General features: G+C 64.3%; 5 protein-coding genes across 6 annotated transcripts; 1 reads left to right on the forward strand and 4 right to left on the reverse strand.

Moving 5' to 3' along the window:
* Positions 1-280: 280 nt before the first annotated feature.
* PTPRCAP (protein tyrosine phosphatase receptor type C associated protein) lies at positions 281-2,387 on the reverse strand. Its single transcript, XM_063159515.1, has 3 exons — positions 2,299-2,387; positions 1,829-1,964; positions 281-1,273 (listed from the first exon to the last, which is right to left on the reverse strand). Exons 1-3 carry the CDS (start codon positions 2,385-2,387, stop codon positions 692-694), a joined length of 807 nt encoding a protein of 268 aa, XP_063015585.1. The 3' UTR covers positions 281-691.
* CORO1B (coronin 1B) lies at positions 2,111-5,937 on the reverse strand. The gene is made up of 11 exons (XM_063158268.1): positions 5,882-5,937; positions 4,921-5,178; positions 4,719-4,841; positions 4,516-4,645; positions 4,262-4,443; positions 3,924-4,043; positions 3,747-3,851; positions 3,534-3,679; positions 3,400-3,457; positions 2,844-3,140; positions 2,111-2,697 (listed from the first exon to the last, which is right to left on the reverse strand). The coding sequence occupies exons 2-11, from the start codon at positions 5,119-5,121 to the stop codon at positions 2,575-2,577; spliced, it is 1,485 nt and encodes a 494-aa protein (XP_063014338.1). The 5' UTR covers positions 5,122-5,178; positions 5,882-5,937; the 3' UTR covers positions 2,111-2,574.
* Positions 5,938-7,186: 1,249 nt separating this feature from the next.
* On the forward strand, positions 7,187-10,385 carry CABP4 (calcium binding protein 4). Its single transcript, XM_063159434.1, has 6 exons — positions 7,187-7,447; positions 8,468-8,498; positions 8,701-8,844; positions 8,923-9,032; positions 9,963-10,110; positions 10,188-10,385. Exons 1-6 carry the CDS (start codon positions 7,187-7,189, stop codon positions 10,214-10,216), a joined length of 723 nt encoding a protein of 240 aa, XP_063015504.1. The 3' UTR covers positions 10,217-10,385.
* A 787-nt stretch (positions 10,386-11,172) lies between these two features.
* OSBP (oxysterol binding protein) lies at positions 11,173-17,235 on the reverse strand. The gene is made up of 14 exons (XM_063158271.1): positions 17,099-17,235; positions 15,563-15,771; positions 14,676-14,923; positions 14,405-14,603; positions 14,016-14,121; positions 13,883-13,937; positions 13,653-13,784; positions 13,331-13,576; positions 13,126-13,246; positions 12,940-13,043; positions 12,755-12,850; positions 12,491-12,672; positions 12,186-12,406; positions 11,173-12,103 (listed from the first exon to the last, which is right to left on the reverse strand). The coding sequence occupies exons 2-14, from the start codon at positions 15,756-15,758 to the stop codon at positions 11,961-11,963; spliced, it is 2,049 nt and encodes a 682-aa protein (XP_063014341.1). The 5' UTR covers positions 15,759-15,771; positions 17,099-17,235; the 3' UTR covers positions 11,173-11,960.
* Positions 17,236-17,811: 576 nt separating this feature from the next.
* On the reverse strand, positions 17,812-25,462 carry PATL1 (PAT1 homolog 1, processing body mRNA decay factor). Of its 2 annotated transcripts, none has more exons than XM_063158270.1 (19): positions 25,391-25,462; positions 24,816-24,927; positions 24,520-24,731; positions 24,363-24,437; positions 23,611-23,805; positions 23,422-23,523; positions 23,160-23,249; positions 22,814-23,025; positions 22,652-22,741; positions 22,339-22,522; positions 21,247-21,370; positions 21,061-21,158; positions 20,918-20,977; positions 20,662-20,810; positions 20,175-20,334; positions 19,867-20,016; positions 19,382-19,473; positions 19,090-19,239; positions 17,812-18,910 (listed from the first exon to the last, which is right to left on the reverse strand). In XM_063158270.1, exons 1-19 carry the CDS (start codon positions 25,403-25,405, stop codon positions 18,889-18,891), a joined length of 2,292 nt encoding a protein of 763 aa, XP_063014340.1. In that variant the 5' UTR covers positions 25,406-25,462; the 3' UTR covers positions 17,812-18,888. The 2 variants fall into 2 exon arrangements, with proteins under 2 accessions (XP_063014340.1, XP_063014339.1); XM_063158269.1 differs by having other exon boundaries at positions 24,363-24,440.
* Positions 25,463-25,989: the final 527 nt, after the last annotated feature.

A 25,989-nucleotide genomic window follows, 5' to 3' on the forward strand; every position in this document is an offset into this window, starting at 1 on the left:
TGGGCGTGGCCTTTTGGGTGTGGCCCGTCTGGGGGCACGGCCTTTGGGGTGTGGCCCCTGGGGCGTGGCCCTGCTGCTGGATGTGTGCCAATAAAGGACTTGCTGAGGCTGTGCTGGTCCCTCTGCTGGGGCTGGGGGGGCTGGGGGAGTTGCCCCACCAGGGGAGGGTCCAGGCTCCACCCCCTGTGTGCTGCCCCGCCCTGTTTTAGGCTCCTCCCACTTACCACACCCTTTTGTTGACTCCACCCCCTTCTCTGCAAACCACGCCCCTGATCTGCTCTGTCCCCAGAGCTGCTCTTTTATTGGTCAGTGCAAATTCGGACAAGGCCCCTGCAGCCAATCAGGAGCCTCGGCTGGGGGCTGGCAGGGGACAGAGAAGGGGTCCCTTTGCTGGCAGGGCAGTGGCACTACAGGGAGGTGACAATACAGGGTGGTGACATTCCAGGGAGGTGACACTACAGGGCGATGACATTACAGGGAGTGACACTACAGGGCAGTGACACTACAGGGCAGTGACATTACAGGGAGGTGACATTACAGGGAGGTGACACTACAGGGAGGTGACATTACAAGGAGGTGACATTACAAGGAGTGACACTACAGGGTAGTGACATTACAGGGAGGTGACACTACAGGGAAGTGACACTACAGGGAGATGACATCAAAGGGTGGTAACGTCAGGCCGGTGATGTCACAAGGCGGTGACGTGTGGCCGCGCGTCCCCCCATGCCGCTGTCCCCGAGAAGGCGTGCAGGTCACTGAGCAGGGCCTCGGCGCTGCCCCCCGCCGTCTGCCCCTCACTCAGGGGGCTCTCCCCGCCCTCCGGCGCTGCTTCAGCCTCATCCTCATCCTCCTCCTTCTCATCCTCCTCCTCCTGCTCATCCTCCTCCTGCTCATCCTCCTCCTCCTGCTGCTGCGGCCGCCGCTCCAGGCTCCATGGCATCAGCTCCTCATCCTCGTCCCGCACGGCCACCTCGCCGTGGCTGTCCCCGCAGGTCACGGCGGGGTCCCCCGGCGAGCGCAGCCGGTGCCACCGTCCCCGCAGCAGCTGCAGCGCCCGGCGGCCCAGGGGCCGGGGGTGGTAGCGGCCGGCCGAGAGGCGGCACAGGTGGTGCCAGGCCAGCGCCAGCCCCAGCGCCAGGCACAGCAGCAGCCCCAGCAGCGCGGCCACCGTCCGGTCGTTGCGGGCCACCGCGGGGTCCCCGGCCGCCACCGGCGCCGCCAGCAGTGCCAGCAGCGGCAGCAGCAGCAGCGGGTGCCATCGCGGGGCGGCCTGCGGGGAGGGCAGCGGGGTCACAGCGCGCCAGGCACACGTGGCTTCCCGGAGCTGGGACGCAGGGAAGGGCCGGGGCAAGGTACAGGGCACAGGACAAGGGCCGGGGAGGGGGAGGTGACCCCGGGGAGGAAGCCGTGGGTGGCGGGTGCAGCAGCACCCAAAGGTGCTGGGAGAGAGGAACCGGGACCTGCCACCCCGCATGGATGCACAGCCCCCCGAGAATCCCCTGCCCACAGGGCTGCAGCCCCACAGCACCCCCTGCCAAAGCCCCAGGGCCCCCCAAAGCCAGCACACACAGTCTTCACAGCCCCCAACCCCACCCCAAAACCTAACCCACCCTCAAGCCCACCATGCTCCCCTGAAGGACACCCCCTCCTTCCCACCAACCCCTCCGTGCTCCCCTTATCCCCCAAACATTCCAGACTCCCCTTACCCTCCCCATTCCCCCAACCCCACCCTGGCTCCCTGATCCTGACTCCTCCAGCCTGTCCCCCATCCTCCGGGCTCCCAGCCCCCCCAGTCTCCCACCCTGCCCGTTTTTGGGGTGCTCACCATCAGCGGGGTGCAGCCAGAGCGGGTCCCGATGCCACGGGCGCGCTCCGAGATGGGGGAGCCCCCCCCAACTTCCTGCCCCGTGCAGCGGATGTGCCGAGCGGGGGGGGCCGAGCCCTGCACCCCCTCACCCCCTCTGCAGCCCAAAATGCCGCCGGGTGCCCCCACAACTTCCTGCCGAGGCGCCGAGCTCCCACCCGTGACCGCCGCGCCTTCCTGCCTGCCCCGCTCTGCCACCCCGCAGGTGGCCCTGCTGCTTTCCCTCTAAATCACCCCCAGCACTTTTCTTATAAATCCTTTATTTGGAGTGAAAATATAGATTTTGACCCTGCACTGGAATGGAGAGGAGGGGGGACACGAGGAGGAGGAGGAGGAAGGGAGGAAAATCCCCCAAAATATAGGGGGGACGATATCTCACAGTTTAGGAAGGCAGATCATGCCCTGCCCCACAGAAAGGGGGGAGACCCCACACAAGGATTGGGGCGTGCAGGGGGTAATCTTTGATCCCAGGAGCAACCCCCAGCCCGAGGAACGGGGGCAGGGGTGGAGAATGGTCCATGATTCGGGGGGGCAGCACCCAGTAAGGCAATGGGGGGAAGCGGGGAGCTGCCAGAGGGGCGGCCAGCCCCCCAATGGGAGAAGGGCCCGGAGCGGGGCAAGGGGGGCACCCCAGGGGGGCGAGATGGTTCAGGGGGGTCCCTGGGGTGCAGGCGTGGTCCCTGGGGCGGTGGTCCCTGAGGGGGTCCCTACACGTGGCCGTTCTCCAGGCGGCTGAGCTGCTCCTCCAGGCGGGAGATGCGCTGGCCCTGCTCCGCCACCAGCGCCCGCAGCGCCGCCACCTCCTGCAGCACCTCGTCCAGGCGACCTCCCTGAGGGACAGCCCCGTCACGGGACACGCCCCGCAGAGCCACACCCACTGCCACACCCACTGCCACACCCACCCACACCGACCCACACCGACCACACCACTCGGTCCCATTCCCGCTTGTCCCCCCCTGTCCCCCTGTCCCCTTACCGTGGCGCTGCCGGAGCCCAGCACCGGCGGGGCACTGAAGCGGGCGGACGCGGGGGCCGCGGGGGGCGTGGCAGGTGGCGTGGTGGCCCCGGTGGTGGCCCCGGCGGTGGTGGCGCGGCTGTCGTGGAGCAGCGTCCGCCGGTTCACCTTGAGGTCCCGCTGCTTGCTGGGGACGTAGGCCTGGCGCAGGGACACCAGCACGGGCCCCGCCGTGCGCCCTGCCACCCACTCCTCCGCCTCCATGGCCGCCTCGGGGCCCGCCGTGTCCGGGTACAAGTCGTCCTGGAACAGGTCCGACTGCCCCCAACAGTGTCACAGGGGTGCCATCCTCAGCGGGACACCCAGAGACACCACGGCCTCACTGGGGACCCCCATTGCTCCCATGTCCTGCTCAGGAACCTCACACGCAGACCCCACAGGGACCCCCACCCACACTGATTAGGGACCCCCTGCCCAGTCAGCATGTCCTGCCCACACAGCCCCGTGTCCTGCCCGGTGACCCCTCTCGGTCCCCCTGGGGACTCCCACCACCCCACATTCCCCCATCCCCACCCACCTTCCTTGGCACGGTCATGATGATGGGCTCACACTTGCGCTCGTGCAGCTTGTAGAACCTGCCAGGGGAGCAGAGGGGGTCATGGAAGGTTCTGGGGGGTTCTGGGGGTCCCTCACCTTGTTCCCCATGCCCACCTGGCGATCTCACACTTGCTGACGTCCAGCCCGCGCTTGGGCATCCAGCCCATTCCGCGCTGGGGCTCCTTGCTGGTGAAGGTGTTGAGGAAGTGGATGTAGGGCGGCTCCTCCGTGATCTCAAAGTAGCGGATGCTCGAGTCCCCCTGGGGACATGCCGTTAGGGGGGACCCTGGCTCGGGGGTGCCACCAAGAGGGGTGGGGGCTCCCTACCTTGCCGCAGACGTACACCACGCTGGTGTCGGGGTCGTAGAAGGGCAGCAGAGCCCCGTTGCTGGAGTCCAGCTCCTGCAGCCCCATGGGCTCCTCCAGGTTCTCCTGGGGTGGGATGGGGTGTCAGGCACGCGGGGAGCCCCAGGATGGTTTGGGGATCCCCGGGGTGGCACTCACCGTGTCCCAGAGCGCCAGCTGCCGCTCACTCATGCGGCTGAAGCCGGTGGTGAAGATCTTGCCGTCGGCCAGGAAGATGGCGCGCATGGGACGGGCCCCCTCGTGTGCCCGCTCCTTCTCCTGGGGGGCACGGCTGTCACCGGCGCCCGCGACACCCCAGGGACAGGCACCGAGGGACAGGGGACAGTGGGGACAACCGGGGGACAGGGACACCCACGGAATATGGGACAACGGGGCGCGCCGAGGGACAAGGGCAGGGAGCAGGGGATTGTCCCCAGGAAGCAGCACAGGGCAGCGCCCCGGTGACACGGGCCCCCCAGGGCGGTGGGGACACTCACGGCCACCACGGTGCCGCGGCGGGGGTCGATGACACGGACGCTCTTGTCCTTGCAGGCGGTGCAGAAGCGGGAGCCATCGCGGCTCCAGCTGACGCTGTAGATGAGGTCGGGGTGCAGCCCGTCCAGCCGGTACAGCTCCTCGGCCGTGCCCACGTTCCAGATCAGCACCACGTTGTCACAGCCTGGGGGACACGGCAGCCGGGGTCACCTCGGCCGCGCGGCCCCGTCCCCGTGCCCGCCGTGCCCCCCCGTACCCGCGCTGAGCAGGACGTTGCGGGCCGTGGGGTGCCAGGTGACGATGCCAACGCGCTTCGAGTGGCCCTCCAGCACCACCACCGGCTCCGTCAGCGGCTGGCTCAGCCCGTTCTCGGGGATCTGCCACACCTGAGGGGACAGAGGGGACGGTGAGCGAAGCGGGGTGACCTGCCACCCCCCGGGGTTCTGGGCCACCCCTCACCATGACGGTGCAGTCCTCGGAGCCGCTGGCGATGACGTGGTCGTTGTGGGGACACCAGTCGATGTCGAGGACGGGGCCCGTGTGGCCGCACACCGTGGGGTACGACTTGTCAATGCGTCCGGTCTGGGGACAGAGTGACAGCGGGGAGGGGGTCACCCACGGGCACAACCCCCCCTTCCCCGCGTCACCGCCCTGCTGTCACCTTGTGCAGGGGGAGGACGAGGAAGGCGCCGCCGCCGCTGGCCTCCACGATGATGGCGACGAAGGAGGGGTTGACGGCGCAGAAGGTGCTGTCCCAGGTGACGCGGGACACGCGGATGTCATCATAGCACTGGTCCGTCTTCACCGGCTGCCCGAACACGTGCCGGAATTTGCTCTGCCGCACCACCTTCCGGAAGGACATGGCTGGGGAGCCCCCGGCCGCCGTCAGGAACACTGGGATGGCACCCCAAAATGGGAGCTGGGGACACCAGGGAATGGGGTGTCCCCTGAAGTGGGTTTGTCACCGTCTTCCAGCCCGGTAAAGGGTGGCGCAGCCACTCCTGGGGGACACACCCCTGTCCCTGCCAGCTCTCTGAAGGGAGCTCGGGGAGCACGCCAGGAATGGGGGCTCTGAGTGAGACAGGGAGTGTCCCATTCGGGATGGGGACAGGGACAAGGGTGTCTTCCTGGAAACACGGGTGGGGATGGAAAGGAGGGCAGGGACAGCCCCAACCGATCACGGGACAGGGGTGGCCCTGCTGGATATGGGGTCAGGGACAGGGAAAGGGATGGGACAAGGACAGGGATGGGGGGGCACGAATGGGGCCGGTGGTGGCCGCGGGGATAGTGACGAGGACAGGGACAAGGATGGGGACAGGAAAAAGGATGGGGACGGGGGCGGGGTCAGGAATGGGGCCGGTGGTGGCCGCGCTAGGTACAGCAACAGGAATAGGGACAGGGGGACAGGGGGACAGGGACGAGGATGGGGACATGGACGGGGAAGGAGTGGCCCGGCTAGGAATGGGGACAGGGATAGGGAGAGGGACAGGGATGGGGACAGGGACAGGGACAGGGGGTGGCCCCGCCGGAACGGGGATGGGGCTCCCGGGAAGGCGGATGGGGGGGCCGCGCCCGGCGGGTCCGGACGGGGCTCGGTGCCCGGTGCCGGTGCCCGCACTCACCGGCGGGTCGGTGCCCGGGGCCGGTGCCGGTGTCGGGGGCGGCGGGAGCGGCGGCGGCGGCGGGGGCGGGGCAGGAAGTGACCGGGGCCGCCCCGCGCCTGCGCGGCTCCGGGGCGGGGGCACCGGCGGGGGGGGGGGGACTGGGGGCGCCCCATGGACGGGGACACCCCATGGATGGGGACACCCCATGGACGGGTACACCGGGGACACCCCATGGACGGGGTCACCCCATGGACGGGGACACCCCGTGGACGGGGGCGCCCCATGGACGGGTACACCGGGGGCACCCAATGGACGGGGACACCCCAGGGACGGGGACACCCCATGGACGGGGACACCCGGGGTACGGTCCCCGTGCACAGCGCCAGTGGGGGGCACAGCGGTGGCAGTGGCGGGTGGCACAGGGGCTGTGGCAGCGGGTGACACGGGGGTACTGTCACCCCCACAGTGTCGCCCTTTTGTGTTACCCCAGGGTGACACGGCAGCCAGGGTCACCTCCCGGACCGGGCTCTCATTTTGGGGGGTCCCTCCGCTCTGAAGCCCCCTGTGACACCCTGTGCCCACCCAGTCATGTGCTGGGGACACGCCACCAGTCCCCATCCGGGGGGACAATAAATCACCTACCTTAGGGGTGGAGGCAGCTCGGGAGAGGTGCCAGGTGAGGGGACACAGTGGTGGCATTGCGGTGTCACCGCTTGAGATGTGACTTGGTCTGGGTACACCGTGGTGGCTTTGGGGTGTCACCTGTGGGAGCAATGCTGGGGACACTGGTGGCTGTGGGGTGTCACCTCTGGGCGCACTGGGCAATGCTGAGGACACTGGTGGCTGTGAGGTGTCACTGTGGGAGCAATGCTGGAGACACTGGTGGCTGTGGTGTGTCACCACTGGGAGCGATGCTGGGGACACTGTGGTGGCTGTGGGGTGTCATGCTGGGAACATTGGGCAGTGCTGGGGACACTGGTGGCTGTGGGGTGTCACCTCTGGGAGCAATGCTGGGGACACTGGTGGCTGTGGGGTGTCACCTGTGGGATCATTGGGCAATGCTGGGGACACTGGTGGCTGTGGGGTGTCACCTCTGTACTCAGGGCCTCGGTGGTGGCCCCGGGGCGCTGTTGGGGACCTGTCCGGTGGCCGTGGCTGTTTCCTGCCATTAATCACCGCTAATTGGCTTTGCCCCGGCGGGCCCGCGGCGGGGGGAGCCGGGGGTCACGGGGGGTGTAAGAGGATTTCCCGGCTCCTTCCTCGGGCTCGGCCATCCCGGGGTCCCGCTCCGTGCCCGCCCGCCGCCCACCCGGCCCCGGCCCCATGCCACGCTCCCGCGGGGACAAGGGGACCCCCAAGGACAACAGGGACACGGAGCCCCCGCAGAAGGGGAAAGGGGGGCACGAGGAGGGGGAGAAAGCCCCCAGAGCCCCCGAGGACGCCGGCGCCCCGGCCCCCAAGAGCTCTGGCTCCGAGTCCCGGCACGGCGGGCACGGGCAGAAGGGCGGGAAGAAGGGGCCCGTGGACCCCCACGCTGCCGCCATCAAGACCTACTCCCCCTTCCTCAACACCGTCTTCGGCAAGGTGGGGACACCGGGAGGGGACATGGACATCAGGGTGGGCATGGAGGGACCCTGGAGATGGAGGGGAGGTGGGGACAGGGGAGGTGGGGACAGGGATAGTCCAGGAGCCCCTGCAGATGGAGGGGATGTGGAGCATTTGAGACTTGGGGACATGGGAACAGTGGGGCTGTTCCAGGTCCCTGGCTATGGAAGGGACATGGGGAAAGTGGAGATGGGGACAGGGACAGTCCAGGAGCCTGCAGATGAAGAGGGCAATGAGGCAGGGTGGGCCTGGGGACAGTGGGATGGGGATGTTCCAGAACCCTGGGAATGGAGGGGACATGGGGCCAGTGGAGATGGGGTTGGGACACTCCGGGACCCTGGGGATGGAGGGGATGTTGGACACTGGGGACATGGTCAGGCCACTCTGGGTCCCTGGGGATTTAAAAGGACATGAGGACAGTGGGGACAGAGTCGGGGACATTCCGAGACCCTCGAGATGAGGACATGGGGACAGTGAGAATGGGCTCAGGGACCGGCTGGAAACCTGGGGATGAAGGGGACATGGGGGACTGGGAACAGTCAGGGACATCCTGGAGCTGTGGGGATAGATGGGACATGGGTGCTGGGAATGGTGTTGGGGACACTCCAGGGCCCTGGAGACAGAGGGGCCATAATGAGGGGACACCTAGAGCAGGGGCAGCCGAGCTCTGTGGGGGTAAAAATGCTGCCCCTCCACCTCTGGAGTACAACCCCCCTCTGCGGCCACCCAGCACACCCCATCCAGAGCCTGGGGGTCCCGGGGTGGGACACCCCTGGGGTGGGTGACTGGAGCAGGGACACGGGGACCGGGACAGGGCGGGTGGGAGGTGCAGGCACGGGGCAGGGCGGGGCTTTGCCTCCAATCCCACTAATCCTCCGCTGGAGTTAATTTTGGCCCACGCTTAACAAAGGTGACACGGAGGTTTGGGGGGGCAAGGAGGGGGATGGACACGGAGCTGGGTGTCATTCTGCTGTCACCCCTTCTGTGTGTCCCATGCAGGAGCGGGAGCTGTCACCGGAGGAGCTGGATGGTGAGCAGGGGGGACGGGGTGGGGACATGGGCCTAGGGGAATGGCGGGGAGGGACGGATCTGCCATGGAGGGATCTGCCTTGGGGACATGGCCATGGAGGGGTCTCCCACATCCAAGAAGGGACCTCTCCCGGGGTGACATGATGTCTGTGTGACCCTCCACTCCTGATGCTGTCCCTGTCCCCACCCGTGGCCGTGCCCAGAGCTGCTGGACGCCTTCAAGGAGTTTGACACGGACCAGGATGGCTACATCAGCTACAAGGACCTGGGCGCCTGCATGCGCACGCTGGGCTACATGCCCACCGAGATGGAGCTCATCGAGATCTCCCAGCACATCAAGATGAGGAGTGAGTGGGCTCGGGGGCACGGGGAGGGGACCTGGGGTCGCTGGGGTGCTGAGGGTGTCTGTCCCCTTCCTGCCACAGTGGGCGGCCGCGTGGATTTCGAGGACTTTGTGCAGATGATGGGCCCAAAGCTGCGGGAGGAGACGGCGCACATGGTGGGCGTGAGGGAGCTCAAGATCGCCTTCCGCGAGGTATGGCCACCACCACAGGGACAGCGGGCATGGTGTCACCTCCTCAGGGGCACCACAGCCAGGAGGGGACAGTGACCCTGGAGAGACCCTGGTGGGGACAGTGATGATGGGGACATGGCGGGGATGGTGATCACGGGAAGAGCAAGGTGAGATGGTGACCATGGGGTGCCCATGGAGGGGACACTGACCATGGGAAGACCACAGTGGTGACCACAGGTAGGAGAAGACAATTACCATGGGGAAACCATGGCCATGGGGTGACCACAGGCATGGAGGGGACAATGATCGGGGGGAAACAATGATCATGCTGGTGACCACAGGCATGGAGGGGACAATGACCCTGGAGAGACTCTGGTGGCGACAGTGATGATAGGGCATGGAGGGGATGGTGATCATGGGAAGACCATGGCAAGATGGTCACCATAGGGGGAACCATGAGGGGACACTGACCATGGGAAGACCGTGCTGGTGACCACAGGCAGGAGAGGACAATGACTGTGGGGAAACAATGACCATGGGGTGACCACAGGCATGGAGGGGACAGTGACCAGGGGGGAAACAATGACCATGGGGTGACCACAGGCATGGAGGGGACAGTGACCAGCAGGTAATGATGACCATGATGGTGACCACAGGCATGGAGGGGACAATGACCAGGGGAGAAACAATGACCATAGGGTGACCACAGGCATGGAGGGGACAGTGACCAGGGGGGAAACAATGACCATGGGGTGACCACAGGCATGGAGGTGACAGTGACTGTGGGGAAATGATGACCATGGGATGACCACAGGCACAGAGGGGACACTGACCAGTAGGGAATGATGACCATGGTGGTGACAACGAGCGCAGAGGAGACAGTGACCACAGGGAGCCTGGGGGTGCTGGTGGCCGTGGAGGGAGGGTGACCCCAGCCCACGGGTGCCGCAGTTCGACATGAACGGGGACGGGGAGATCAGCACGGCCGAGATGCGCGAGGCCATCGCGGCGCTGCTCGGGGAGCAGCTGAAGGCGCAGGAGGTGGACGAGATCCTGCAGGACGTGGATCTCAACGGGGACGGCCATGTGGACTTCGACGGTGAGGGCTCCCCCTTCCCCTTGGGGCCGCGGCCGGGCTGAGCCCCGGGTCCCTGACGTGCCGTCCTCGCCCCGCAGAGTTCGTGATGATGCTGTCGTCCCGGTAACGGAGACACCGGGCAGGAGGGGACCCCCGGATGGCCCCCCAGCCCCTCTCAGCCCCTCCCTGCCCGGCCGACCGACCCGAACGCTCTGCCAACATCGGGGATCAGAGGGAACAGCTGGAGCGGAGCAGCTGGCAATGGGGCAGAGGCGACACCCCCGACCCCAAGAGACAGCCCCGACCCCAAGGGACAGCCCCGTCCCCAAGAGCCACCGGCGGTGGCGGCAGAGCCGGCGGAGGCCGGGCCCCAATAAACCCCTGTGACCGGAGCTGGAGGAATGTCTGCTGGCTGTGGGGTCACTGTCCCCCCTGTGCCACCCGAGGGTGGGGACAGCGGGGTCCCACGGAGGACAAGGGGAAGGCTTGCCGGGGGGCGTGGCTGCAGGGCCACACCGCGCACTCCCATTGGCTGGATCTGACCCGCTGCGATCGATCAGCCAATCAGCACGCTCCAATTTGAGGTGGGTGGGGAAATACCAGCACTCCCGGAACTGTCACTCAAAGCAATTGGCCAATCAGAGGCCCCGTACCATGGGGGCGGGGAGGGTATGGGGGCACCTGTGTCACTCGCGGGGTGTCCCCACTATCCCTGGGGACATCCCCGCCCATGGAAGTGCCCCCAGGGGGTCCCAGGGCCACTCAGGACCTCCCCTCCTTGGATGCCACCCCCCCAGAGCAGGTGACCCCCTGGGCCAAAATGGGTCCCCCCAGAGTCACCCAGGGTATCCCCAGCACCCCAAATCCAATGAGGAACACAGGGGGACACAGAAGACACCCCCAATCCCCCCCACCAGGGCAGCAGAACCTGAGGAGTGGACAAGGAGGCTCCTGGAGAATCCCATGAATGGGGTTCAAGTCCCTGTTTGGGTGCTGCCACTCAAGTCCCTACAGGAGTAGGGGGTCCCCCCCAAAATCAGCCACGGGGAGGGGCTGGACCCTCCCCACAGAGCAGGCGCAAGGTTGGGGCATTCACAGATTTTAATTTAGTTCTTTTTCTGGAGACAAAAAAAAAAACAACCCAAAAAAAGAAAAAATAAAATAAAAAGGCATCAAACGCCCCCAATTTCAGATTCGGGGGTGCAGAGACTCCCCCCATGGCGCATCTCCCCACCCCTGTAGTGTCTGGGGGTGCAGGGGTCCCACTGCACCCTGGAGAGACCCCCCCCTCCCCCAAAACCCAGGCCCTCCCCCTGCCCTAAACCTACAGGGAAGGCACCTCATGGGGGGGCCCCCACACGTGGGGGCCACCCCGGGGAGGGCGGGGACCCCCCAAACTGGGGGCTGTGGGGAGAAGGGGACCCCGATTGCTCTCTACATATATATAATATACACCTATAGAACAGGCTGGGGGGGAGTCTGGGCCCCCCCGGACCCCAAAAGCACCCGAACTCCTGGGGGCAAAGGGGAATGGGAATAAAAGGGGAGGGGGGGAGACCAAGGCCAGCCTCGGGCTCGCCCCGCTGCGCCTTCCCCGGGGCCCCCCACCCCAGGGGCGGCCGTGCCCCCACCCCGGGGTGCCGAGGAGGTGGGTGGGACGAACGGACCCCGCCCTGCTCCAGCTCGGATTTGAGGGGGGCTGTGTTGGCTCCTGCTCCCCAAGGTCAGTTTGGGTGGGCTAAGGCAAAGCCCGGCCGGCGCTCACGGCGAGGCACGGGGACACACGGTTAAGACAGACGGATGGACAGGGGGGGTCCTGGCCTTCATCCCTCCCCCCTCGCCGCTCCTCCTCCTCCTCCTCCTCGCCGGGCTCAGAAAATATCCGGGCACAAGCTCCAGTCCTGCTTCTCCTTGCTCTCCCAGTAGCCCCCCTTGTAGACGTGCGCCAGCTCCTGCGTCACCGGGTCCTTCTTGCGCTCGAACCACAGCGGTTTGTAGGGATCGTAGGGGGTCCCTGGGGAAGGGGGGGACACAGCGGGGTGAGGGCCTGCAGGGGACACCAGGGGGGACACCCCAGTGTGACAGCCGTGCCTTACCGTCCTCGGTGGCGCGGGCGGCCTCGGCCTCGCGGCGCTTGCGGGAGAGCCGCTGCTTCTCCTCCAGCCGCTGCTTCTCAGCGTTGGCCTCATCCCACCGGCCGTTCTCCATGAGCCGCTGGTCCGGGCGCCACCGGCTGTCCGTGGGGGCTGTCCCGTTCTCTGGTGCATTCAGGGTCAGCGCCAGCTCCGAGAAGTAGTACATGTTCTCTGCGTACTTCCTACGGCACGGCAAGGAACACGGCTCAGCGCCAGCCCCACAGCCCTGCTCCCCGGGATGCCTCGTTCCCGTTCTCCCCACTCACGGCAGCGGGTTCCGCTTCCACAGCAGCACCCGGCTGTCCTCGGCCTCGTGGGCTCGTGGCCGCGCCTCAGCTCCGTTCTCCCCTGCTCCCAGCTGGACCTTGTAGCAATCCATCTTCTCGTCCCACGTGCCCAGCAGGGCAAAATGCACCTTTCCCGAGGGGTCCATCACCTCCCCGGTGACCTGGTGAGAGAGGAGACAGTCTGGATCAGGACACATCGGAGTCATGAGCAGCCTGGTGTGTCCCATGGCTCCGTGTCCATACCTTCCTCGCCACATCCCGGGAGAAGTAGCTGTAGGGGACAAACTTGAGGATGCACTTGTCCCCTGTCTTGTGGTTGACGATCTCGATCTCACCTGACTGTGGAGGGGAGAGGAGAGTCAAACCCACCCATGCCCCATTCCCTGGGGATCCACACTTCCCTACACCTCCCATCCATGACTTCCCACCTGGTCTATCCAGAGCTTCCCCACGATGATGTTGTGCACGGTGGTCGTCACCTTTTTCCACGTGTAGTGATTGCCGGAGGAGTGGAAGACGCAGTGGATGGTGCCTGAGGGAGGGAGATCGTGCTGGGAACCACACCTGGAGCCCTGGGTGGTCCCGAAAATCCCACACCCTCCTGGGGTGCTCACCCAGAGGCATGATGGAGAGGTATTTCCCTCGGAATTTGCTGGTGATTTTGATCTCCTGGCGCAGCGTCCAGCCGTTCTTGGAGTCGGCGTGGTGGGCAGCGGCCGGCGGGTGGTGGCTCACCTGGACACGGGATTGATTGGGGACAGCTCAGTGCCGGCCATCCCAATATCCCGGGAAAGGCTGGCAGAGAGGAGCCAGCCCCACCTGCTCGCAGAGGGAGCGGTATCCGTTCTCCTCCAGGCGATCCAGCTCGAAGGTCTCCCCCAGGAGCGGGTTGAAGGGTTTGCTGGTGCGGAAGACGGTGGTGGAGTAGGAGGAGACGGTGAAAGCGGCCACGTAGCACAGCTGCTCCAGGGAGCTCTCGCACCGCGCCGCCCGATCCAGCAGCTCGTGGTACTCCAGGTCCTCCGTCAGCCGCTGCAGCATGGACAGCGGCTCGTTGAAATTCACCTGGAAGAGGGAATGGGTCAAAAAAAGGGGGTTCTGGGGTGCCCCGTGCCCGCCCACCGGCTGCATCTGTGCTCACTGGCATGGGAATCTTGGACAGCTCCTTCCCGATGCAGTTCTTCATGATGCTCCAGAGGTTGAGGCTGTAGTTGGGTTTGTAGGGAATGCGGGTTCTCTTTTCCTTCTTGGTGTCCTCAACCTGGTGCTTGTACTAGGGAGAGGGGAGGCAAAGGCTGTTATATCCCTGTGACCCCACAAAACGCTTCCATGGGAATTTGGGCAGCCCCAAGCCATAAAACCCCATCCCACCTGCTCATCCAGGCTGATGTCACTGCTGGTGCCGCTGATGTTGCTCCCAGTTCTCCTGGGAAGGGGGAAAGGGGGTGAGCATTCCCGAGCAGGGCAGAGCAGCGAGGGGATTCCCCTCTCCCCCAGAACTCACTTGTGGCCCATGACATCAGGCATGGGGAAGATCTCCGGGGCGTCAAAGAACTCATTGTTGTCATCGTCCTCGTCACTCAGGTCGCCTTTGGCAGGGCAGCACAGATCTGGGAAAGGGGACAGGGCTGGTGAGGAAAGAACATCATTCCCAGTTTCCTGCTGAAGGCTCCCCTGTCACCATCATCCCCACCCCAGCCCTGAGGGGTGTCAGATAAGGCTCAGAGGAGCCAGTTTGGACCCTGCTGGGGATGCCAGAATCACTTGGCTACACAGATGAGCTGGGACAGACAAATCCCTTGGGATCAGCACAGTGAGAGAAGCTGAGCCTAGCTTGGAAAATCCTGGGAATCATCTGGGAGACACTTGGGCACAGCACTTGTCCCTCCCTACCTTTGCCAGAGCCTGCAGTGCCGGGCGTGCTGGCGGGGAGCACTGTGGCCCCCCGGAAAGCCCTTTCCAGGTGGTTGTGCTGCTTGGCCAGCTGCTCCAGCGTCTCCTCCAGCCGGATCCGCTGGTCCCGCTCCTGCTGCAGCGACTTCTGCCACTTCTTCCCGTGCGTTTGTGCCAGGAGCATGAAATCCCGGCAGGCCTGCGGGGAAACCGTGCTCAGCATGGAAATGGGGAGTTTTCCCACTCTGGGATCCCTGGGATGGGCACTCACGTTGATCATGGCGTTGGAGGTGATGCGGAAGAGCGTGGCCCGCTCGTTGACCTGCTTGATCTTGTCCGTGCTCTCCGGGGGGAGCCGCAGGGCCTCGAGCTCGCTGAGGGAGCGCTGCAGGGCCGTGCCGTGCTTGGCTATCAGGTCGTTGCAGGTGCTCAGGTCCTCCACCTTGCTGGATAAAATCTTCAGGGTGTTCTGCAGCTCCGTCTTGTCCGTCTGCGACACCGACTCGTCACCGGAGTCATCTGCAGGCGGGAAGGGACCAGAGTGTGGGATTGTCATGTCCAGGAGCTGGTGGTGGGGCTGCCAGGAAGGGCACAGGGGATCCCCAAACCCCTGAGGTCTGATGGTCCATCTCTGTGCATGCCAGGATGTTTGGGTCACATGTGCATGGACACAGCCATCCCCTTCCAAACCTTCTTGCTGGAGATGCTGGGATGCTGCCCAGGGCACTGGGATCCTGCTCTAGGTCCTGTGGGACCCTGGGATCCTGCCCTGGGGGCACTGAGTTTGTGAAGAACTCAAAGGCTGCCCTAAGGACATTGACGCTGCCCTGTGATCCTGCCCTGGGATCATGCTTGGGGGGCACTGGGATCCTGTGCCCTGTGGGGCTGGGATTCTTCTCTCTGGGCATTGGGATCCTGCCCATGGTCCTGTGAGGCACTGGGATCCTGGGGACTGGGATGCTGTGGAACACTAATATACTGCCCTGAGTCCTCCAAGCACTGGGATCCTGCTCTGGGATTCTTGCCACCTGTGGGGCTCTGGGAAGCTGGCACTGGGATCCCACTCTGAGGATGCTGACCCTGCCCTGGGCACTGTCAGGCAGTGAGATTTCACCCTGAGTGCACCCTGACTCTGCCATGGATCCAGGAAATCCATACCTGACTCCTCCAGCATCTTGACAGCCTTGGCCTTGGCGAGCTCGAGGGCGGTGACCCAGCGCTGCCGCTCCACCTCGGAGCTGGCCTTGAGGTGGTAGGTCTGGGCTCCGCCGTTGGAGATGATGAAATTGCAGGAATCCTCCACGCTGATGTTGGCCGTGGCCAGGTTGATGGTGCCGCGGCACGTGTGGCCCATCTCCGCCTTGGATCTGCAGGGGAAGGACACAGTGAGGGAAGGACGGGGCTGAGATCCCCAGGACAAGGCTGTGCTGAGGGAAGGACAGGGCTGAGATCCCCAGAATCCCCAGGATGAGGCTGGAGTGAGGGAAGGACAGGACTGAGATCCCTGGGATGAAGCTGTGCTGAGGGAAGGACAGGGTTGGGATCGCCAGGATTCCTGGGATGAGGCCACAATGAGGGAAGAACAGGGCTGGGATCCCCGGGATGAGGCTGTGGTGAGGGAAGGACAGGGCTGGGATCCCCAGAATCCCCAGGATGAGGCTGCAGTGGGGGAAGGACGGGGCTGGGATCCCCAGGTTGAGGCTGCATGAGGGAAGGACAGGGCTGGGATCCCCAGGATGAGGCTGCCTGAGAGAAGAACAGGGTTGGGATACCCGGGATGAGGCCATGGTGAGGGAAGGACAGGCCCAGGATCCCCGGGATGAGCCCTGGGGTCTGTGCAGGGGGCTCGGCATTCCCAGCCCGGCAGCCAGGGCTATTAATAGGGAGGGTGTGCTGGCGCCGGAGCGGGGCCAAGCCTGGGGATGTCGCTTTTGGGGGACAAATCCACAGCACCCAGGAGTGGCCTCGGGGATCCTGGAGCCTCAGGGATCCGGCGCTTCCCGGATCCTGGCACGGGCTGGGACAAGGGTGAAGTCCCAGCGAGGCCGCGCCAGGCTGGCACTCCCCTTCCACGTCACCGGGTGACAGAGGTGACATGCAGCCGGGACACCCCCGGCCCGGCGGCCCCCCGTTGGCCGCGGTGTAACCGGAGCCCGCAGCTGCCCGAGGCTCCGGTTCCCCATCAATAATGGAGCGACAAGGCCCCCCCGGGCAGGCTCAGGTGTCCCCGCGGGTGACAACACACGAGGCCACCGGGAAGAGCGGCTGGGAGGGACAGCGGGACCGGGAGCTGCGGGAGGCTGAGGGGCTGCAGACCCCCGCCCCCAAATACCCACGGGGACAGGGATGTGACAATCCCGGGGACAGACAGGTGACAACCACGGGGACAGGGATGTGACAACCGCCCCCCGCTCCTGCTGGCACGGACCGGCGGCGGGGAGTGGGCTAAAGACCCCCTCCCCCGGCAAGAGCAGCCCCGGTGACCGGGAGGTGACATCCCCCGTGACACGGAGGTGACAACCGCGGGGACAGGGAGGTGACAGCCGTCCTCCTTCCCAGCTGGCACCGGGGCACGGAGCGCTGCCCCGCTCGGTGCGGGGGGCCTACACCCGCTTCCCTCCCGCCGCGGGGGCGCAGCCCGGCGCCAAGGTCACGGGGGGCCCGGGGGGCGGCGGGGCGGCTCCCGGTGCGTACCGGTAGTAGCTGAGCAGCCCATTGCTGAGCACGAACCAGCGGCGCTGGTATCCCTTGATGTAGTTGGTCCATTTGAAGAGCCAACCCTCGCGGGCCGAGCCGGGACCGGCCCCGCCGCCGCCCGCGCCGGCTCCGCCGCCTGCCGACGCTGTCGGTGCCGCCGGCGCCGCCGTCGGTGCGGGCGCCGCCCCGACGCTCGCCGCCGGTGAGGGCAGGGCCGGGGGCGCGCCGGGGGCCGCGGGCAGCGCCGCGGGCCCGGGGGGCGCGGCCGGGCCGGGCCCCGCGCCCGCCGCACGCAGCTCCGCCATCGCCGCCGCCGCCGCCACCGCCCCGCCGCGTTGCCGTCACTCGCCCCGCCCACGTCTGCGCCCCATTGGCGGCCCGGGCGCCGGCGGGGCGGTTCGCGCGTTGCGATTGGTCGAGAGCGGACTCCTCGGCTGTCAATCAGGTAGGGAGCCAATGGGAGGTGAGAGCGGCGCGCCGCGCGTGCTGACGCCAAGCGGTGAGTCACCCGCCAGTGATTGGTGGAGGGGCGGGGCTTCGCACCAGGCGCGCTGCCATTGGCTGAGGCGTAACCACGCCCCCTGCCCGCTGCCCAAGGAGGAACTCCCGGGGTTCGAGACCCGCCAGGGGACAGAACGGGAACACCGCGGGGACACGGCTGGGTCGCGCGAGGGGTGGCAGGGCCCAGAGAAGGAGAGGCCAGGCTGGCAGCCGTATACAATTCATCTTTATTTACAATACCCTATAAAAATGTAAATTTAGAAACTTTATTGTCATTAACCAGAACCAAAAACTGGGAGGGATGGGGAAGGAAAAAAAAAACAAACAAAAAAATTACTGCAAGCAAATGAAATAAGAAAAAAAGCAAAAAAGAGGGAAAAAAAACCAAAAAAAAAAACCAAAAAAAACCCCAAAAAAAACCCAAAACAAAAAAGCAGGGAAAAAAGCAATAAAATAAAATAAAAATAATAAATGAACTTTCCACTTGATCTGTCAGAGAAAAAGGACAGGGAAAGGGCTGGGAGCAGAGGAAGGGGCTGGTTAATGCCAGGAGGAATTCTGGGGTGTAAAATCCCTACATGTGCAAATCTCTTGGTTTTTTTTTTTTCTTTTTAAAAGCAAAAAAAAAAAAAAAAAAAAAAAAAAAAAAAAAAAAAAAATTTAATTTATCCCCCAACCACCACCACCACCTTCCCGAGGAGCAGCACAGCTGAAGCCACCCGGATCTGATCCGGAGGGGACAGAGACCCGGCTGTGCCCCCCACCCCGGAGCTGCTGGGCTGATCCTGGGGGGAGGGAAGGAGCCGAATTTTGGGAAGACGAGGTGAGTGTGCGAAACAAGTGTGTGAAGTGTGGGGAAGGGCAGGAAGCAGAGCTCAGTGCTTGTGGGAAGGGCTGCAGAAGGAGCAGGGAATGACCAGAGAACCCCTGGCCACGGATGTGGACCGAGTGGCTCTCCGCTCCCCAGGATCCTCAGTAGTGTGTGTGGGTGTGGGGGTGTGTGTGTGTGTGTTTGGGGGGAAGCAGCAGTTTCTGGGGGTGCAGAGGGAGTCGTGGGGAAATTGGGAGCAGCAGGGAAAGGCAGCACTTTGTGGGAAAGGGGGGAGCAGCCAAACATCCCCCTCTTCCTGCTGATCCAGGGACTGGGGGGCGGATGCGCATGTGTGCCAGGCCGGGCGTCGGGGGAGGTGTGGGGTGAACCGTGTGCCCTCCGTCCTTCCTTCCATCCTTCCTTCCTTCCATCCTTCCTCTGGAACATTCCAGTGGTGGCGAGGAGCCACGGAGATCTACCGGATCCCCTGCACTAAGCTGGAACCAGGGAACATCAGAGGTGGGATCAGAGGGAGGCAGCAATTCCCCTCTCCCCAAGCTGCTCCTCCCCACTCCAATCCTTCTCCAGCTGCACCCCCACCTCTGGTTTCCCCCTTCTCCCAGTTCCCTGCTGGCACAGGGCCACATTCCCATGGGAAAAGAGGGCTGGCACTCACTGCAATTTCGTCTCCAGCAGGTTCAGCTTCTGCTGGTCAACGTAGCGGGAGAAGAGGGAGATCAGGTTGGAGGGGATGGACACGGGCTTTGCCAAGGCTCCCTGAGGGATCCGCAGCAGCTCCCGGGTCGCCATCAGCATCAGCTCCGTCCTGCCGGGAAAACGGGAGGGAGGAGGGAGCAGTGAGAGGTGTGGGGGTTCCAGGAGCCTGGAGGGTGCCTTTGCCACCCCAAGGGGCTGGGAATGTGGTGACATTCCAGGCAGGAGCATCCCAGCCCGGGACAGGGAGTTACCATTGGTTGTCCTGCATCAGCTCTGTGTTTGTGTCCGAGCTCTGCAATTCCTCCCCTCGGCTCAGGACCAGGTACAGCAGGGACAGACCAAACTGTGGGGACAGGGAGGGGATCTGTCACCTCCAAGCATTCCTTGAGAGAGCTGGAGAATCCCCAACACTTCCCAACCCTCCTGGAATGCTGGCACGAGCAGGAAGATCCCTGCCTGCTTTTGCAGGAGGAGGTGGAAGAAAAGACCACAGATCACTCCCAGCCCAGGAGGGATTTACTGGAGCAACATTCCCACCCCAAATTCCAGGACTGGAGCATGGAGCACAGCAGGACAGACCCAGAAGCTGTTGCCAGGCTGAAGCAGAGCCCAGGGCAACCCCAGACCGTTAATTAATGTGCCAGACACCCTCGTTAATTAGCAAGGGGAATACCCCAGTGCTGAGAGGCTGCTGGAGCAATTCCCAAGGCTGGGAAGGGGTGGGAATGAGGAGCACCTTGTTTTGGAGCACAGCAGTGAGGTGCAGGTTGGTGGGAGCGGCGGCGCTCTGAGGTAGGTTGGTGAGCTGCTGCACAAGGCTGGTGACTGTTCCCAAGGGAAGGTGGTAGAGGACGTGGGAAAAGGGCCTCAAGAGGCAGGGAAGCACCTATGGAGAAAGGAACACAGCTGGGAGCTGCTCACCTTTCCCTGTGCCTGGCTGGAACTGCAAACAGCTTCTCTCTCCAAACATCTGGCACTATCCCAGGAAAGGCAGGAATGCCACCCTGCAGATACACAGAGCCCTCCCAGCCTCTGGAAGCTCACCTCATCCTGAGCATCCTTCTTGATGAGGAAGGGCAGGTTCCTGGCCGTGGCCATGAGCACGTCGGCCGCTTGCTCTGGAGCCAGGAAGGGCAGGATCCGGGCCACCAGGCGCTTTCCTTTCCGGATGCACATGATCTGCATGAAGTGGTCATCGCTCGGCCTGAGCAGGGAGGGAGGGAGAAAGGTGTCAACCCTCACCTGGGAGCATCCCAGGGCTATTCCATGGCTGGATCTGCCCCAGCACCAGGTGGAAAACACACCTAGTGGGCCTGAAAAAACATCCCTGAGGTGGGAAAAACTACATGGGAAAGATATGCCTGATCCTCAACTCTGCCAGAGGGAGAGGATGGAAGTTGTAACTTTGTAACTACAGTGAAGGTAAAATGGCTAAAAAAAGGATACTTCAGCCCCCTGCCAGAGCCAAACAGATCCATGGAAAACTGGTTTCAGTGACCCCAGAGTGCTGGAGCTCCCAAATCCCGCTCACCTGTCCTGCCCAGGTGCCTTCCCCCTCAGATTGTCATACATGTCACAGATCTTCTGCTTCCTCTCCTCCATCAGGGCTGGCCGCTCCCCTTCCAGGCTCAGGAGGTAGCGGCGCTCGTAGTCCTCCACGTCCAGGAGGAGGCTGTACGTCTGCAGGAAGCATGGATCATTCAGGGAACCATAGAATGGGGGGGGCTGGCCCACTTTTGATCCCACCATGGACCTCTGAGGGTCGGGACAATCCCCCTTAAACTCACCTTCTCAATGGTGACGAGCGTCTGTCGCCTCTTATCCCGAACCTGCTTCTCCTTCGTCTCCTGACAGGGATGGAAGAGGGAATCAGGCCCGTGGGAAGCAGCCACAGAGCTGCTGGAAGGGAGGAAGGCCAGGAGGAACTCACATCATCCTCGCTGCGGGACGTCACCACGGCGTCGATCATCTTCCGGGGGTTGTTGACACTGGAGACGGTGAGCTTCCCCAGCGAGCCCTCAAACTGCACTGCAGGAAGGAGAGAGCAGGGAAGCCAAGGGATGAGTCCCCTCAATCCCTGGGTAAAAGGAGCCCTGGGGCTGCTGGAGGGCTTTACCTGGCTTGTAGGTGTGCTCCAGCTTGGCCACCTGAGGGGTGATGAGTTTAGTGCGCTCCTTCTTGGGGCCGTCACCGTGCACTTCCTCGGCTGCTGCCAACTTCTCCAGCTTCTGGAAGTAATTCTGAGGCAGGGAGAGGAAATGTTGAGTGCCTTCTCCCAAAAAACCATTGGCAATCTCCCTGTCCTCAGCTCCACCATCTTCTCAACATCAACATTTAAGCCACAGCTGAGTCCCTCCTCCTCTCCCATCCCTCAGGATGATAGAGGTCAAGGCTCCTCCTCAGCCCTCTCTCAGGACAATGACAAATCCATTCTCCTTGTGAGGTTCCCAGTCCTTCCCAGCACATCCCAGTTAGCCTGCCTTGCTCCCTTGGCACCATGCCAGGACCTCCCCACCCCATCCACCCCATTTTACAACGGCAGAGCTTTGCTGACTCACATCCTGCACCAGTTCCTCTTCTCTACTGGGACCAGCTCACCAACAGATCCCAAAAAACCTCTGCCGGCTCAGGAGAGGAGCCAGAGCTCTCCCACCCCATTCAGGTCCCCAGTGTCCATCCCACACATTTCTCTCTCTCCCTGGGGATCCACAAACTGTTCACTGTTGCTCCATCTGCTCCAAGTCTGACTTTTCCCAGCACTGACACCCCCTATTCCCAAACTGGAAAAAAGCAGGAGCAATCCCTCCCTATCCACCTTCACTGCACTGCTTGGATTCCCACAGGGTTCACCACCACCATTCCCAGTCAGACCAGAGTCAGCCTTTCCCTGACAAGGATCTCTCTTGAGTTTTCCATTTAGCACCTCCCTTGTCTCATTCCAGAGGTTTTATCCTGGTTCTGTCACATTTCTGATGGAGAGGAGCTGCTCTCCTGTTATCCCAGACCTATGAAACCAGTGCACCCCAACATCTCCTCACTCCTGGAAATCTCACCCAAGAAGGAGTCAGCTCATCCCAGGGATGCTGATCCCACCCTGTCCCTCCGCCTTCCTCTTCCAGGGAGGAAAACAACCCACTGCCCTTCTCCCTCCCACATTCCCTTCCCACCCAATCTCCAATGGCCAGGGGGAAGGTGCTGCTCTGAGTACCTGATAATAATAATCATCCAGGTAGGGATCAGTGCTCTGCAGCTGCATCATCTGGATCTTGGACACCCAGTCCTTCTCCCGCTGCAGCATGAGGTTGGCGTAGGGATCCTTACGGATCTGCTCCTGATGGCTGCTCCGGTGGCCCCCTCGGTCCCCCCCGGAGCCGTTGAGGCTCCGGTGCTGGCTGGCAGGAGAAGAAGGGCACGCGTGAGCACACCGGAGCTACAGGAAGGGACAGAGAGGGGGGACAGGTGACCCCGGAAGCAGGACACGTCCCCGTGCCGCGCGGCCCCGGCCCCGTGCCCGCACTCACTTGCGGTTCTGCTGCTGCCGCTGGTGCAGGAGCCGCCGGTGCTGCGGGTGCAGGTGGGTCGTGTCCGGCCGGAACATCTGGGGCTGAGGCCTGGGGAAGGAAGGAACGGTCAGGGAGGGACGCAGGGAGCGGCTGGGACACGGGGACAGGGACAGCACCGACCTCAGGTTCTGCAGGTGGGATCCGGGGCCCGGAGGGTGCGGCAGCTGCGAGGGGGGCGGGGCGGGGGGAGCCCCGAAAAAGGCACGGAACCCTCCGGCCGGGGACATCATCTGCCCAACTCTGCCCTGCAGCAGCTTGGGGTTCACCGAGGGCAGCGGGCTCCCCACCAGCCCGGACACGCGGGCAAACTGGCTGGGGGACATTCGGCCGGCCTGCGGGACACAGAGGACACCTGGAGTCAGCCAGGCGGGAAAAGGATCTGGGATGGCGGGCAAGAGGCACGGAGCGCCAGGTCCCGGAGCCACGCAGAGAGAAAGGTGGGATAAAGCACAGGAAGGAGCTTTACCTGGGCTCCTCCGAGCAGCTGGGCTCTCTGCAGGTGTGTGAGGACGGGAGAGACGCTGTGGGGGAACGGGTGGCCCAGGAGGGAGGAATTCTGGGGAAAGAGTTGGGAAAAGGGACCCCAGTCACAGACCACGACTGGCAGATGGGACAAACCCCAGGATGGCCAAGCTCCATGGGGTGGGGATGAGCCACAGGAACACAGGGAGATTTTGGGAGGGCTGGTCATCAATCCCCAAAGAGATGGAGGAGGGAAAGCTGGATACCGGAACACTGCAGAGCTGGTTGGGGGACATCCTCTCTCCATAGGGAGCGGGATAACGCTGCTGCATGGTAGCTCGGATGTGGACAGGCTTGGGACACAGGATCTGGGGGGAGACAAGTGGCACAGTCACTCCCCTGGGAAGCGGCTTGCACCCTTGGGAGCAGTGGGAAGCTGGGAAGCAAGGAGATACCTGCTGGTTGAAGCTGGGGATGGCGGCCTGTTTGGGGGGGGTGCCGATGGGAATGGCCCGGACAGGGGGGCTCCCGATGATGGGGGAGGAGGAGCGCCGGGGCAGCGCCCGCTCCGAGGGATCCCGCTCCTCATCCCGAGCCTGCGGAGGCCGCTGGGGCAGGGCATAATCCAGCACGGACACCGCGGGCATCTCCTGCAGGAGAACGGGAGGGACACTCCCTGGAGCCACAGGCTGGGACACACAGGAGGGTGAGTGTCCCCCCTTCCCCCTGCCAGCTCTCACCCCCACTGTGCTTCCCTGGCATCTCCACACGAGGCTGGGCATTCCCGGAGCACCCAGACTGCCGAGAGCGTCCCGTTTGGGATAACAGGGCGTGGGGCGGGAATGCTGGGTCACCTCCCAGCCCGGCAGAGCCAGGAGAGGGTTGGACACGCAGCACTTCAAAGCATGACTCTTAATGAAACCACAACAACACAAAAATCCTCTGCCTCCAGGCATCAACATTCCCAAATCCTGCTGGGAGCCCTGAAATCCTTCAGACATCACCAGGCATCCCAGAACAGCCGAACTCCATCATCCCAGCCCTCCAGGGTCCGAGGGGGGACAGCTCTGAGGGTCCCCCACAAGCCACAGACACAGAGGAGGGAAGCAGGACACTCCACTATCCCAGGACCAGTCTATCCCACCCAGCTGGCTGCCACAGGCATTTGGGATCAGCAGGGAAGAGCCCCCTGCCCCCAGCCCCCTACCTGAGCGAGGAGCGGCCCCCGGATGCGCCGCAGCATGGCCGAGCTGTCCCAGATGCTGGAATTGAGCCCTCCAGGCTGCTGCAGAGCACAGGGAGAGTCAGGACAGCGCTGCGGGATCCATCCCCACATCCCCCCGGATCCCCCAGCCCGCTCCCACCTGCGGGGGATCCCTGGTGTGCACGGCCTGCATGATGGCCGGGTCCTCCAGCTCACTGTCGATGACGAGGCGCGTCAGCCGCTCGGCCAGCGCGTCCTCGGGGTCGCCCAGGACGTCCCCGTCGTTCCCAACGGGACCGTCCCGCTCCCGGCTCGAGCCGGCCTTGTCCTCCAGCTCCGCCAGCCGCTCGTGGGCTTCCTGCCAGTCGTCATCTGCGAGGGGGCACAGGGTGAGGGCCGTGGGCAGGGGGCACCTGCGGGGTCAGGGAGCTCTGGGGGTGACACTCGGGGTCTCACCGACGGCGCCGGCCCCGAAGGTGTCATCGTTGAACTGGTCGATGTCTTCATCCTCCTCCCCGAGGGCCTGGAAGGCATCTTCATCCTCGTCCAGCGGGCAGTCCTCCAGGGACTGGGACAGCCAGGAACGGGGTCAGCCCCACTGGACCTCCCTGACGACCTCCCAGCCCATTATACCTACACAATACACCCCCCCAGCAGCGATATGCCCCCCAGCCCCATTATCCACCCCGGGAATCCCCCCAACCCATTATTCCTATGCAGTGACTCCCCCAAGCCATTACATCACCCCAATGACCCTCCACACCTAGAGAGTGACCGCTCCCGTTATACGCTCCCCCAGCCCGTTCCAGGTCCCCAGTGTCCCCCAGACTCCTGGTGCCGCCCTGGAGCCCCCTCCCAGCCCCTCAGACCCCCTCCTCGGCCGCCCTCCCCAACTCATTTCACTTCCCCGGCCCCAGCCCGTTATACCCCCCCACCCCGTTACACCGCCCCGGTGCCGTCCTGGCAGGGTTCCCCCGCAGGCCCCGCGGGGCCCCGCCCGCCCCGGCCCCCCCCGGCCCCTCCCCGCTCACCGGGTACCGGAACATGGCGGCGCCGGCGCCCCCCGCCCGCAGGCTCCGCGCCGCCCGACCAGGCCCCGGGCCCCGCCGCGCATGCGCCGCCGCGGGCGCAGCCGCATGACGTCATCGCCGCCACCGCCCCGTGTCCCACCCGCCCGGTTCGCGCGTGGGGGCGGGGGCAGCGGTGGCCATGCCCAGTGCAGACCACGCCCCCTCGCATGTGTTTCTTAAAGGGGCAGCGTCCCTTTTTCTCCCGCGCACAGCGGTGACACCCGTATGGCCCCGCCCGCAGCCGTGCCCCCCAGTGTCACCCCATCCACAGCCAATGCCACCCCGTCCACAGCCAATGCCACCCCGTCCACAGCCGCAGCACTGCCCGCCCAGCCCTGTCCCCCGCTGTGTCCCATCCCCAGCCATGTCCCCCACCCGTGTCCCCTGTCCCCAACTGTGTCGGGACCCTTGTCGCCAGTCACGACCCTCAGTTGTGTCCCCTAACTGCAGCCATGTCCCCAAGCTGTCCCCTGTGCCAGTTCATGCCCAGCCGTGTCCCCCAGCCGTGTCCCGAATCCACAGCTGTGTCCCCAGATGTGACTCCTATTCACATCCCCGTT

This window comes from Melospiza melodia, chromosome 6 (genome assembly GCF_035770615.1).
Source record: "Melospiza melodia melodia isolate bMelMel2 chromosome 6, bMelMel2.pri, whole genome shotgun sequence".
Taxonomy (NCBI): domain Eukaryota; kingdom Metazoa; phylum Chordata; class Aves; order Passeriformes; family Passerellidae; genus Melospiza; species Melospiza melodia.